This window comes from Meles meles, chromosome 20 (assembly GCF_922984935.1).
Source record: "Meles meles chromosome 20, mMelMel3.1 paternal haplotype, whole genome shotgun sequence".
NCBI lineage: Eukaryota > Metazoa > Chordata > Mammalia > Carnivora > Mustelidae > Meles > Meles meles.
The window spans coordinates 21,991,700-22,004,541 of record NC_060085.1 but is presented as its reverse complement, the minus strand read 5'-3'; the positions used below and the strand labels follow the sequence as shown (position 1 = coordinate 22,004,541).

General features: G+C 42.7%; 2 protein-coding genes and 3 non-coding genes across 18 annotated transcripts in view; 1 reads left to right on the top strand and 4 right to left on the bottom strand.

Annotated features, from left to right (window-relative positions):
• Window positions 1-79: 79 nt before the first annotated feature.
• Window positions 80-7,373, bottom strand: GNL3 (G protein nucleolar 3). Its single transcript, XM_045991670.1, has 15 exons — window positions 7,242-7,373; window positions 6,004-6,062; window positions 5,502-5,639; window positions 5,272-5,385; window positions 4,974-5,057; window positions 3,891-4,023; window positions 3,033-3,145; window positions 2,667-2,790; window positions 2,192-2,279; window positions 1,501-1,675; window positions 1,228-1,370; window positions 1,012-1,145; window positions 758-927; window positions 414-480; window positions 80-320 (listed from the first exon to the last, which is right to left on the bottom strand). Exons 1-15 carry the CDS (start codon window positions 7,252-7,254, stop codon window positions 238-240), a joined length of 1,638 nt encoding a protein of 545 aa, XP_045847626.1. The 5' UTR covers window positions 7,255-7,373; the 3' UTR covers window positions 80-237.
• Window positions 1,734-1,810, bottom strand: LOC123933303. The gene has a single exon (XR_006816551.1). It is a non-coding gene; the product is annotated as a small nucleolar RNA SNORD69 (small nucleolar RNA).
• LOC123933307 lies at window positions 2,906-2,987 on the bottom strand. Its single transcript, XR_006816555.1, has one exon. It is a non-coding gene; the product is annotated as a small nucleolar RNA SNORD19B (small nucleolar RNA).
• Window positions 3,773-3,849, bottom strand: LOC123933302. The gene has a single exon (XR_006816550.1). It is a non-coding gene; the product is annotated as a small nucleolar RNA SNORD19 (small nucleolar RNA).
• Window positions 7,374-7,468: 95 nt separating the features above from the next.
• PBRM1 (polybromo 1) overlaps window positions 7,469-12,842 on the top strand; it is a 131,815-nt gene continuing 126,441 nt past the window's right edge. For 4 of the 14 annotated variants that reach the window (XM_045991667.1, XM_045991663.1, XM_045991657.1 and 1 more), the window contains exons 1-3: window positions 7,494-7,619; window positions 10,399-10,524; window positions 12,133-12,285. In XM_045991667.1, the coding sequence (XP_045847623.1) occupies window positions 10,477-10,524; window positions 12,133-12,285 (201 nt within the window). In that variant the 5' untranslated portion in view covers window positions 7,494-7,619; window positions 10,399-10,476. Of the gene's footprint in view, window positions 7,620-10,003; window positions 10,136-10,398; window positions 10,525-12,132; window positions 12,286-12,842 lie in introns of those variants that run through there. The other 10 variants (XM_045991665.1, XM_045991655.1, XM_045991668.1 and 7 more) reach the window with 8 other exon arrangements.

The window sequence follows — 12,842 nt, the reverse complement described above, 5'->3', positions numbered from 1 at the left end:
TATCTTGATTTTTGCTTCCAGATAATTAACTATGCTTCTATTCGCTCACTGCACAAGAGGGGGGAGTTCTCTTACAGAACTTAGACACTTTAATTGCCATATTTTTAAAAATGTATGATACATATTTACAAAATTTACAGTTCACATCATACTGTAAAACAAACTGGTACATCACACACAATATAACAGCTTAGCAGTCTGTTCACAATGTTAAGAAGCCAACTTATGACAGGACTCTTATACGTAGTCTGTACTGAAGTCATAAGCATCGTCTTCCTCTTCAGTCATTTTATCTGTGATGTAAGATAGTACTGACTCATCTATATTGGAGAAAAGAAAAGAGATTTTAAGAAAATAGGCAATTTGATACCATGCTGCTTTGTTGGTAAATCCCTCCCCCCAAGCTGCCCCACCTGCTTGAGACTTTTCAGGCAGTGCCTCCCAGGCCTCTTCTGCCCCACACATGTCTGAGCCCTTTTCCTGTGGGACAAAGAGAAATAGTATGAGATTAGTAACCCTTGTCTGCCATTAATCCAAGGAATTGTGTATCTGGAAAGAGACCCGGGAGGTACACATAATGGGATGCACAAAATTGAGACTAATGATTGCAAGCCTTAAACACCTAAATCTTGAGGGGTTTTTTTTTGGTAACCTGTTACGTACTATTTAATTTCTCCCTTCAGCCCCTTCCCATTTGTTAGACATTATAATGCTAGAAAACTTCCTTTAGTTTAAGCAACTCAGGCGACATACTTACACCAGCTTCTTCAACACTTTCCTGGTCACTGGAGTCCTCCCCCTCCTCCTGCTGCTGCTTCTCTTTCTGTTTTGGCAGTTCTTCGGGTATGTCCTTTTCCTCAATTATTCCATTTGTCAGACCCGAAGACTGGAAAAGGATGCTACTGGCTAAACGAGGGCCCCTGATAGCTAGGGAAGGAACACAGTGCTCACGTAAACACAGGAGACCTTTTATTGGCCTGTCAGCCAGTGAAGACTAAACACAAAACTTACTATGTATGCTGTGTGCATTGTTCTTTTCCAGTTCTTCCAGATTAAGGCCCTGTTTCATGTTGGTCACAATGCCCTCATTAATATGTGAAGGAGTCCAGGATGTGGGGGGATGGCAATAGTAAGCTAAGGAGGCACTGGTATTAAACACAAGATTTGTCAAAAATCAGTTACTTCATTCTATGTGATCCTCAAAATGCCAAAAGAAAGAAGTCTTACCCTGTCCACTCTGACCACAACAGTTTGGCAGCACCTTCTAAATTTGGGCTTCCACCTTTTCGGTGTAGTCCTCTTCTCTGAGCAAGTGACGTAAAAAATTCCAAAGGATTCTTAAAATCTGGAACAGTAAATTTCAGTACCACCTTTTAAAAAAAGAAGAAAAACTGAAAATGTCATTCATCTGATAAAGTGTAAAAAAAATCTTGAAAATCCTCTACTTAAAATGCTTATGATGAAAAAGACAGAGCTCAGTGGAAGGGGGGGTTCTTCTACCTGCCGGGCATCGGCCTGGGACAAGATGGCGCTAGCAGCCTCCACCGGTTCCACCACTTCAATACTTGCTGGACTTCGCAGAGCAAGTGCGCTGGCAGAGTTAAGTGGAGACACGATGAAAGTCGGACTGTCTAGGATGGTGATTTGTTTGTCCAGGCTGACAACCTGCATGCACCTGGAACGAGAGGAATGGTAACTGATGGGAGCACTGGTTGCCCTGGAGGATGAGAGACAACACGAAGCTCAGGGTTGGATTGAACAAACTCAGCACAGTCTGTCAGATCCGGTTCCTCATCATCTGCTTCATGTTTATCGGAAACTCTAACAGTGCTCCTCCCCTACCGAAGACAAACACGTGGTACAGCTTACATGCTGACCTAACACGCTGTCTGCTCTGCCATGAAAATTTCCCCTCCACCTAGCTGACTTCAATTCAGAGTTGGGGTCAAGCATCCCTTCTTCTGAGGCAGTTTTCCCTTCTCTCAATCTACTTGCTTGTCTTTCAAACTAGATGGGAGCTATTCCATGCTAATCAGTTCTTCCCTAAGTCTAACACTGACTTAACCCTGCTCCTTTCACTGACGCCTCTAAAGAAAAAAAACAGAAAATGGTCTTCCTTGAGCTATCAAAAAAAAAAAAAAATGTACTCATCTATAATGAAATATCACAATTCTGGAAGAACGCACTTTACCTTGTAAGCCCCATGGATACACCAACATTACATATCCGTTCTTGTTTTAAGCTATTGATGATGCTGCTTTTCCCCACGTTTGGGAAACCTACAAATGGGAAATCCACAAGACGAGAGAGATTATGTATTGGTAATTATAAAATTTCCATTGCCTCATTTTGGGTTTGCCTGATGTTTGCAGCAAGATCAGAGTTGGATCTGAGTGTCTTCACTTAAACACTAAGACCAATCTTAGCATCTTCATTTCTTGCACAAGTAATGAGAGCAGGAAAAGATGATTACTTCAAATAAACCAGCGTTCAGAAGCCAAACTCCTACAGTGCACAGCACTGAAATATGTAGCAATTAAAATTTTTGTGTTCAGTGAAGTGGGCAAGAAGCTAATGTTTGAACAAGCCCTTTACTGAGCACAAACCCAATACATTGTTAACATGAGTAAAACCTTGGTAAGTAAGAGATAAGAACTGAAACTCACCAATTACTCCGACCTGAATGGCTTTGCCATAAGCGTCCTGAAAACCTCTGAGAAGCTTCCAAAGGCCATCTTTTCCAACACAGACTTCGCTTTTGAATGGAGCTCTCTTCCTTACCTTCAAATGCTAAAATTCCATGTAATTAATTTAACTACTTCTGATACCCCACCAGATAAAACCCAAGCAATCTGGCTCTAGAGCCCAGCTATTAAAATCACCACACTGTTATCTTTCAGATTATCTCTGGATGAAATCAGAGTTGGATCTTATGAGTTCTCATTTTTTAATCAAGATTTTGTATACTCATCATATTTCAGCCATCCAAAATCTGAAAGAACCATACTTCCCACCAGGATGGAAAAGAGTACCTTGACTATCTTGCCCTTGTCCTTCAGATTTGTTGAGGCTCTGAACACCACTGTTGGTAATTCCTTCTTCAAATAATTTAGCCAGTTCTCCAAATTCTCCTTTGGTACCAAATCTAATAGGGATTAGGAATAAAACACACACTCCAATTTGGTCATTCTGTTGACATGATAAACTTTGGATTTTACTCTTGTTCGTCTCTTCACAGTTTTTTCAGAAGGATTTAAGTGGAGGATGGGAAGAGGGTAAACTCCCTACCATGCTGTCCTTATCTTAACCAAGTTCAGTATCTATACCTCAGTATTTCTTCAATTCCCTTCTGCATCACTCACCCTTCAGAATTAAGTCAACCTATAGATTATGACCCTACTAACTTACTCTCAGGTAATTACCTGAGCATTTCCAGGTAATTACCTGAGAGTAACCAACAGTAACTATGGATGGCATTCTGGGTTTTTCTGGCCCTGATGCTCAAACCAGTACTTCCTAAGTACTTCATATAGTCATATACGGACATTAGACAGATGTGGGGAATATGGCAGACTACCATCACTTCCTATGTCTAGTTCATTGCACAGTAAGCTAAGTAGAGAAACTCAGACTCTTAAATAAGACAAGATGGTAAGTACTGAATGGCCAGAAAACAAAACAAAACAAAACCAAGAGAAACCTATTATCACTTATAGAAAACACTTCTATCCCATTGCCCAGCACTGTCTTTAGCAACAAGACCATATGCACTGGCTTTATTGAGGTCAGAGTTGGATCTTATCAGTCTTCAGTGAAAGTAAGACTGGTCACATGTTTTCCTCATACCTCACTAGTGCACTGGTACATAAAAGGCACCCCCTTTTGCTCACCTGATTTATTTAATACAAGTACCAGCTTCTTCTGTCCACCCTGGATAATGGCCTCTTCTACCTGGGGACACCTGCAACCAAGAGGATCTCTGGCATCCAACACCTCCAGCACAACATCTGAGGCTTCAATCACCTGGCAAGGCAGAAACTATCAGAGGAGGATCCCTTGCTCTGGCAACACCCTCCATACAAGTATACGGGCATCTTCCACTTTGCAACAGGGTGAGCTCAGAGTTGGGTCTTACATTTTCACTTTCGCATGAAGAATGTTATCATGTTCATCCTTTCTCACAGCAAAGTAAAATACAGGTTTGCTTGGCAGCCTCTGGTCTCCCATGAAAGCGGATTTCAAAAGTGGAAATATAACCCTCTAATACTGAATTACATAGTTTGACAGCCCCACTGGCCTGCCAGGAGCTGCTGAGCAGCAGTCATGGTCTAGTCAGAGGGAAGTAACCTTGGGAAAATGGGTATTGGGAATGGGAGTTCTAACCCCTGACTTCCTTCACTTAGGTTTAAAGAGTATTTTGTCCACACTGCTTGCTGGAATGTATTTTCCTCTATTTTAAAAACCACACCATCAACATGTTATTTTAACACAAAGTAACATTTTTGTAAATCATGCTTACAGGGAACTGTTCCTGTGCAAAAATTTTAAACCTTCAGAATGTTTCCTTTAGCTAAACAAAAAAGGCCCTAATCAGAATAAACCACAACAAATAAACAAACAAACAAACAAACAGGAGATCTCGGGTGCCTGAGTGGTTTGGTCAGTTAAACATCTGCCTTTGGCTCAGGTCATGATCTCAGAGTCTTGGGATCTAGCCCTAATGTGCCGTACTACTAGGGCTCCCTACTTAGCAGGGAACCTGCTTCTCCTCCTCCCTCTGTCCCTTGCTTGCCTCCCCATTCTCTCTCTCAATCTTTACAAAAACAAAACAAAACAGGGTAAGTCAACTTGCTGAAGGATTCATCTAGCTCAAGTGAACTCCACTTTCATATTTACAGGGCTGGTGTCAGAAGAACAACTCTAGTCTTCTCAACCTCACTACCATTTTTAGACACTAACCTAGACTAAAATACCTTTTTAAGTTCCTGACAATACAACTTCTTCGGATTTTGTTTGCCCGACTTGGGTTTGTCCTTAGTTTTGCCCTGCCCGAATTCCTGCAAGATAAAGACAAGGGAAAAAATACACAAAATTAGCACTTCAGGTACAACCTGATTCTCTATCTTCCACGGCTAATTAGGGGCACTGCAGGTGGTATTGCTATTAGTAAGAGTTGGAACTGTCTTTCTGTTCAAGAGGCACAACCACCCCTGCACTAGGTATGCGTTTTTACTTCTACGTCAGAACTCTCATTCACAAAGACAATCATACCTCTTTCACAGGTTCCAAGTTAGATGGCTTAACACCAGAGTTAGTTTCAAGTTTTCTTTTCTTTTCCTGTTCCTTCTGCCTGTCAAGTTTCTGCTGCTGTTTTAGTTCTTCAAGCTGTGTCCAAGCCATAAGAGAAATGGGTGAGCCCAAGCAACCTGGTGTTACTTTATTTTGAAAAACTACACATATCCACACACCACTTGGTCAAAGTTTGAATTAACATATCTTACTCGTTGTTTCCTTAGCTCAGCTTCCCGAAGAAGAGCCTCTTTAAAGGGAGCACTGTTTGGAACTCCTGGGTCTTTTCTAGGCTTTTTGCGACCCCGTTTTTTAGCCTCCTTCCTCAATTTTCGATGGTGCTCTCGAACCTATTATAAAAATTCTTATCAGTATCTGGCCAAACTTGGTTATACCTATAAGATAACCTAGAAAAATTAAACTGTAACAACACAAAGAACATACATACTTATGTATAAAGCAGCAAAAATATGTCATTAGGAGACTCTTTGCAGACATTAACATGTTGATCAGAGTTTACAGACTTATCATCAAATTACTGCACTTTCCCACAGCTATATTCCCGATGTCTAAGATTGTCCCCATGCACAGTCTATTTAACTTCAGTTTCATGAGGTGAAATCCTATTAATCCAAACCTTCTAGTGGAGAAGAGGTGGGACAGAAATGAGTTTAGCATTACATTTAATGTAGCTCTTCCAAGGACAACACTTACCTTTTTCTGGATTTTATACCGCTTATGGCAGGTCATGCGTTTACTTGCTTTCTTTAACTCTACAAAGAAACCCATCACAAAACGATTAGACACAAGTGATCCGTTTTAGTTTTTAGTGACTGTGCTGGGGAGGGGGGTCATCACATCACTTTTGCTATTTAGCAATTAATCAACTCTCAAACCTAATTTAAGAATCATGTGTGGTGAATAATAAATATAGGCCATTCTAAAACCTCCGACAATTTGACTCAGTATATCTGGCACAGAGCCCACTTCCTTACTCCCCCTCTTCCCACAGTAGACTAAAATCACACTCAGGAGCATGTGACCCCAAAGGGCAGGCACTTTTTCTTTTTAAGTTTATTATTTATTTATTTGACAGAGATCACAAGCAGGCAGAGAGGCAGGCAGAGAGAAAGAGGAAAGTAGGCTCCATGCCAAGCAGAGAGCCCAATGTGGGGCTCGATCCCAGGACCCTGAGATCATGATCTGAGCCGAAGGCAGAGGCTTAACCCACTAGCCACCCGGGCACCCCTAGCACACGCCATGAATCACAAGTTAGGTCGGAACAGTGGATTTCAGAGGCCAGTGCCAGACTGAACATGGCCAAGAGAGGAAAATCCTGGGCCGCAACTGGCTCAGACACTGTTTAGGCAGGAGACCCAGGCCTCACCTTCACTTTTTTTTTTTCCCCCAAGGGTTTTACATATCTGGGCGCCTGGGTGGCTCAGCCGGTTAAGCGTCCCCCTTCTGCTCAGGTCATGACCCCAGGATGCTGGGATGAGTCCCCCATTGGGCTCCTTGCTCACCGCGGAGCCTGCTTCCCACTCTCCCTGCTTGTACTCTCTCTGTCTTCGTCAAAGACTCCCTCTGTCTCTTTATTTATTTGACAGAGAACAAGAGGAGGCGGAAGGGCAGGGGCAAACGGAGACGCATACTCCCCGCTGAGCAGGGAGTCCACGCAGGGCTGGATCGCAGGACTCCGGATCATGACCCGAGCCAAAGGAAGACGCTTAACAGACTAAACAACCCAGGCGCCCCAGTGATCCTTACTTTTGTCTACCTTTCTCGTAAAACAGGCCGGCGGTCAGCCTGGGGCCTTCTGACCCTCGCTTCTCCTGGGGACCAGCACGACGGCCTACCCGCAGGCTCCCCCATTCCTACACAAAAACGCCCCGGTGGTTCGTTGACCATCAGAGGCAGAGGCCCCTCCACACCCGCTCCCCGACCCCACTCACTCGGTCGCTTCATTCTGATAGCGACAGGAGCAGTGCCGGCAGTGACTGTAGAAGCAGCAGCTACAACCTGCGTCCCACACAGCCACGTGTAAATTGCGGCCAAGCTCGAGCACCACGCACTGACGCTACTGCCGTAAAGAGCGCCGCCGCCCGCTCGCGCGCACGCGCACGCAGTGTCGTGCGGAGCCGGGTTCGCTTGGCGGCCGCGGGACTGGTTTTGCGGCGGCACCGGGAGGGGTGAGGGCGGTGAGGGCGGCGGGTGCTGGAGCGACGGCAGCGGCCGTAGCCGGAGGAGCAATAGCAGCAGCCGTGGCGGCCACGGGGCGGGGCGCGGCGGTCGGTGACCGCGGCCGGGGCTGCAGGCGGCGGAGCGGCTGGGTAAGGCCGGGCCCGGGGCGGGCGGGGCCGCTCCTTCTCGGCCGGCTGCCGGGCCTTTGTGTGGGCCCGGGCGGGCGGGAGCAGCGGCGGAGGCCCCGCCCCGGCCATGGGGACGCGCCGGTCGGGCCGGGCGCGCGGGGCGGGGCACGGCGGCGGGCGTCGGGACGGCCAGGCAGCCTGCCGCACCTGCCGGCCGGGACAAAGGCGCGCTACGGCCCGGAAACTCCCCGCTCCCTCTTTCCCGCCCCTGCGGCTGGCGGAGCACTCGTCGCGGGCAGCTTCAAAGCTGTCAACGTTTTCCTTAGTCCCGAACCAGTGACAGGTCCGGGAAGTCTTTCATTTCTTCTGCAGGTCAGGGCCTCCTTTATTTTGTTGTTTCTTGACGGTTCGGACTCAAACTCAACTAGTTAAAAAATTTGTCTTTTTAATTTTTTTACATTTTCTAGATGACTGTGTTCAGACCGAATGTTTTTATCAATGGGACTTGTATTTATAGTAGAGGCTAGATATTTAAGTATCTTCTCTTTTTGCATCACCACACACACAAAAAATCGATGTTTTAAAACTGTACGTTTCCTAGTTTTTAATAATTTCTCACCTCTTAAGATTTTTTTCTGAAAGAAGCGTCGTTTTGTTGTGATAGAATTGATGATTTAAATAAGATTGGCAAAATGTAGAAGAAATACTGAAAAACAAATGGCAAATACCTAATATAGCAGATACAGAAATTATTACTATGGTTGTGGAACATATGTTGGAATAAAACATTCTTACTAACTTATATTCCAAAAAACTAGGACTCCTCAAAAATGATTTTGAAGTGATGTTTTTCCATTAAGAGCAGTATGATTTTGCTTTATTATTTGTTAACAGATCGCCCGTATTTTAAGATTCAAAGGAAGATAGGAAAGTATCTTTTGAAAAAGTCTTTCCAGTTTAAATCAGTAACAAAAATGAGCATGGATAAATGGAAGGGCCTTGATCGCTTTCTTTGGCTTTGGGTGTACAAAATACCTCAAATATTAATATTGTACCTCAAACCTCAAGATTAGTAAATTGTGGTATATATACGATAGGCTATTATCAAGCCATCAAACATCCTGGGGAGGAATGTTGATTTGGAAGAATCCTAAGTTAAAACACAAGTTGTGAAATAATACATATGGCTTAACACTTTTGCTTAAAAAATAGGCAACTAAGGTGTAGAATAAATACAAAAAGCTGTGGATGCCAGTGTTACGGTTTTTTTTTTTTTTCTAGAAAGAAGAATTATGGTTTTTTTCCCCCTTCAAATCCTGTTTTTCAAGATTTTTGTTCTAAGCATGTATTACAGTATTGAGTATCACGAGAAATACAGGAGAGTGTAAGTTTTTATACTGTCAAAATATACCATGTGGGTATAATGAGTCAATATTTTCCCAGTTGCACATTTTTAAATTATTCATTAGTGTCCACTGTAATTTATTGGTTGTCAGACTTTTGGACATGTGACTGTAATCAGTGCCATTTTAAAATTTGTATTTTAGCTCCAGAATCTATTTCCTCTTCATGGGAAAACAATTGCTAAAGGGATGCTCACAGTCCTTTTAAACCACACCAACTTTTTTTAAGCCCCACTTATGTGTACTTTTAATGCGTTTATTATTGATCATTCATACTGTACCAGATACAATTCTATAAGCCAGAGCTACAAAAATGAATAAAGTGCTATTCCTTTTCCCAGGGAGTAGTTAATCCTAGAGTTGAAACTTCTTTGTTGTGCTTTGAAGTTTCAAAGTGATTTCATGTACATTTCACAACCCCAATAATCTAAGGCAGATATGCCCACCTGACTGTTCTCATTTTAGAAGTGAAGAAACAGCTCTGAGAGGTTGTGACTCAAGCAACATCAAACAGATAATTCGAAGTGGAGGACTTGGGACTCACATTCTGGTCTTCTGAGCTCAAGTACTGTTGCTTCTCCCACCTACCTGGCCACATCGCCTTTATTGCCAACTTTCAAAATGCATTTAAAAACATGTCCTTCGGATAAGAAAATAATTGAAAATTATCCTTAAGTTTCATCTTTTTCTTGTTTCACCAAAGAAAGTTAATGATGTCAGGAGTTTTGGTTATTGTGTGGTCTAAACTGGTATATACACACCAACAACTTACAGTTTTTTGTCGTTTGCTTTTCAGTGGATTATTTCCGAAAATAATTTTTGCTCACCTGCCAAAATGATTGAAGACTTTGTTTTTAATTTCTTTAAATTTGTGTGTGGTGTCTTTCCAACACCAATAGGACTTTTGGAAAGAAATGTCTTTCTCTGGATTTTTTTTAGAGAGGGTGGAGTTTTCCAGACTCTGTTCACATGAGCCATTCTTGGTTTGTTCCAGCTTGCCAACACTTGGTGTCACATGTGAGCCTTCCACATGTGTTCACTCTCCATTCCAGCTCTGTGATTGAACTCTGCTCTTACTGACTAGGGGGCATTTGGGCAGGCATGCTTCATTCCTGGAATTGACAGTCATTCCATGTGAGTAAAGGGGAATCCCAGTGAGCCATCTTTAAGCATATGAAAAGCATTTGGTTTTAAAATGGAAGAAAATGTCAGGTACTGTTAGTGCCTGAGCCTTTCAGCAGTTTGGCACAAGAGAACCGATACGGCTATTTTCTCCAGTTCTCTTGTCTTTCTGTAGCAGTTCTACTTGAATGTTTTCTATCTACTCGTACTCATTTTTACTCCTTCTGACCTTTCTTTTTTATTTCCCCTTTCTCTGCCTTGTTCTTCTCTTTCAGTTTTGAATATATTAACACTGCATCAGCACTTCTAAAGCCCTGCCTTCTCCCACTGGCTTCACTTGGCCTTCAGACATAATGAGGAGACTGGCTTTTCGAGGCGCTGGTTGTGCTCTGGTAAAGCTGGTAAATTACTGATCATCTACACCTTTTCTCTTTTCTGTCCTTCCTTGCCTCTTCCCTTCCACTTCTCTTAAGTTTTGTTATCCTTTCCATAAAGTTTCCCTTGTCATGTTCATCAGATTCACTTGTGTCCTTGTCATAGCTTGTTTACCGAGGTCCTTCGTTTCTTCATCTTAATGAACTGAGACCAGTTTATCAGCCTTTTATGAAACAAAATAAAATCAACAACACTTGGCTGTCCTTGGCTTAAGTCCTTTGAACCTTTTAGTTGCAGCTAATTGCAAACTAATGTACTATATAACCGAAGCGAGAGGAAGGAGTACTGTCATGGTGGGCTGTTTTTAAATACCATGTGGACCATAGTTCAGAGGAAGAGATAGGAGACTCCTGTTGCTTCTTAGTTGGTTACCAGAATGTTCTATTTGTTGGTTTGTTTTGCTCCTCCTTTGTGTTCCCTGGAGATCCCCAATTTTTCTCTCCATGCCCACTGACAATCCATTCTTTCAGCTGCTGGTGTCTTAGATTACCGACATTAAACGTTGATTAGTGAAACTGGAATCAGTTTTTTCTTTTAGTTTTGGAGACAGACCTTTGAAATCACAGTATACTATTTGATACTGTTGTTAAATTTTATAAGCATTATAGGACCTTCTCAGGTATATACCCTTGCCCTCTAGCTGTGGCAGATCATTTCAGTGGTTGCATTTTTTGTGTTACAGTCAAATGTGTACATTTGTAAAGTTGTGTTAACATTAGATACTAGACAGCCTACCTGACAGCGAATATTGGGTGTGTTTCTGGAAGGCCAACTAGGATCTGAAAGTTCCCTCTGAGGTACTATTCCAGATCATCTGCTGAAACTTAAAGCTATGATGTCAGAATTCATGGGGATAGAATACCTCATATAACTGAAAAGGAGGTCAGTCTGATTGACAGAAAAGTTTCAAAACAGCTTTACTACTTTGACATAGGTATGGTAAGTCACATTAAGTGTTTTCCAGGGATATGTTTTGTGGCCTTCTTTAATGAATGGAGTGTGTTAATTTTAGAATTCATCTAAAATGCTAGAAGGTTAATTGTCCTCTGTCCCCTACACTTTGGCACTACTCCTTTGCCTCAGGCACTGTTACTATTTTTTTCCACATCATGACCCACCTGGAAAATGATCAGAATTGTTAGACACACTGGGGAAAACAGATGAAGCTGTTGACTCCAGAGGTGACTGCCTTGGGGCTTCTGTCCCTGGCTGCCTCAGGGGCTGAGGGATCAGTACCTCCACGCTGGTGTACCCCTACATGTAGATTGTCAAAGTCCAGTGAGGAGTAAATTTGGGACCAGACGCGATTGGGTCATTCAGATGTGGTGACATACGATGGGTATACTTTTGTTGAATTTGCCCCATCTGAGTTAAAAGTGTAGCATTCTGGTAAGTGAAGGGGCTGAAGCAACAAGGTCCAGAACTTCCACTGAAAAAACTGACAGTTAAGTTTCCTTACAACAGTTAAAATATCCTCGTAAGTGAACCAGAATCTGGGTAGCAAGTGCCTAGCTAAGGACTTGGTGGCAGTATCTAAATTTAAGTATAAAAACATGGCCAATTATTTCTTATAGAAGAAATTGGATTCCATGGGTTCCAAGAGAAGACGAGCTACGTCTCCATCCAGTAGTGTCAGCGGGGACTTTGATGACGGACACCATTCTGTATCCACACCAGGCCCAAGCAGGAAAAGGAGGAGACTTTCCAATCTTCCAACTGTAGATCCTGTGAGTAACTTGCATCACACAGTTTCTTCCTGCTTTTCCTACTCTTCCTTCAATGATAAGCAGTTAAGATGCAAGGCCTCACCACTTCTTTTTCTCTGGCTTAATAGTCTTAATCTTTCTTTTATGGAAAGCGTATATTTAGGCAATAGTCTTAATAGTTATAAGATAATTTAATATTAAGAAATAATGGTGAGTGGAGGGTGGGTGAAATAGTTGAAGGGGATTAAGAGGTACAGACTTGCAGTTATAAAATAAATAAGTCCAGGGTGCCTGGGTGGCTCAGTGGGTTAAAGTCTCTGCCTTTAGCTCAGGTCATGATCCCAGGGTCCTGGGATTGAGCCCCGCATCAGGCTCTCTGCTCAGCAGGGAGCCTGCTTGCCTTCCTCTCTCTCTGCCTGCCCTTCTGCCTACTTGTGATCTCTATCTATCAAATAAATAAAATCTTTAAAAAATAAGTAAATAAATAAGTCACAGATAAAAAGTACAGCATAAGTAATATAGTCAACAATGTTGTAATAACATTATATGGTGACAGGGATTATATTTACTGTGGTGGG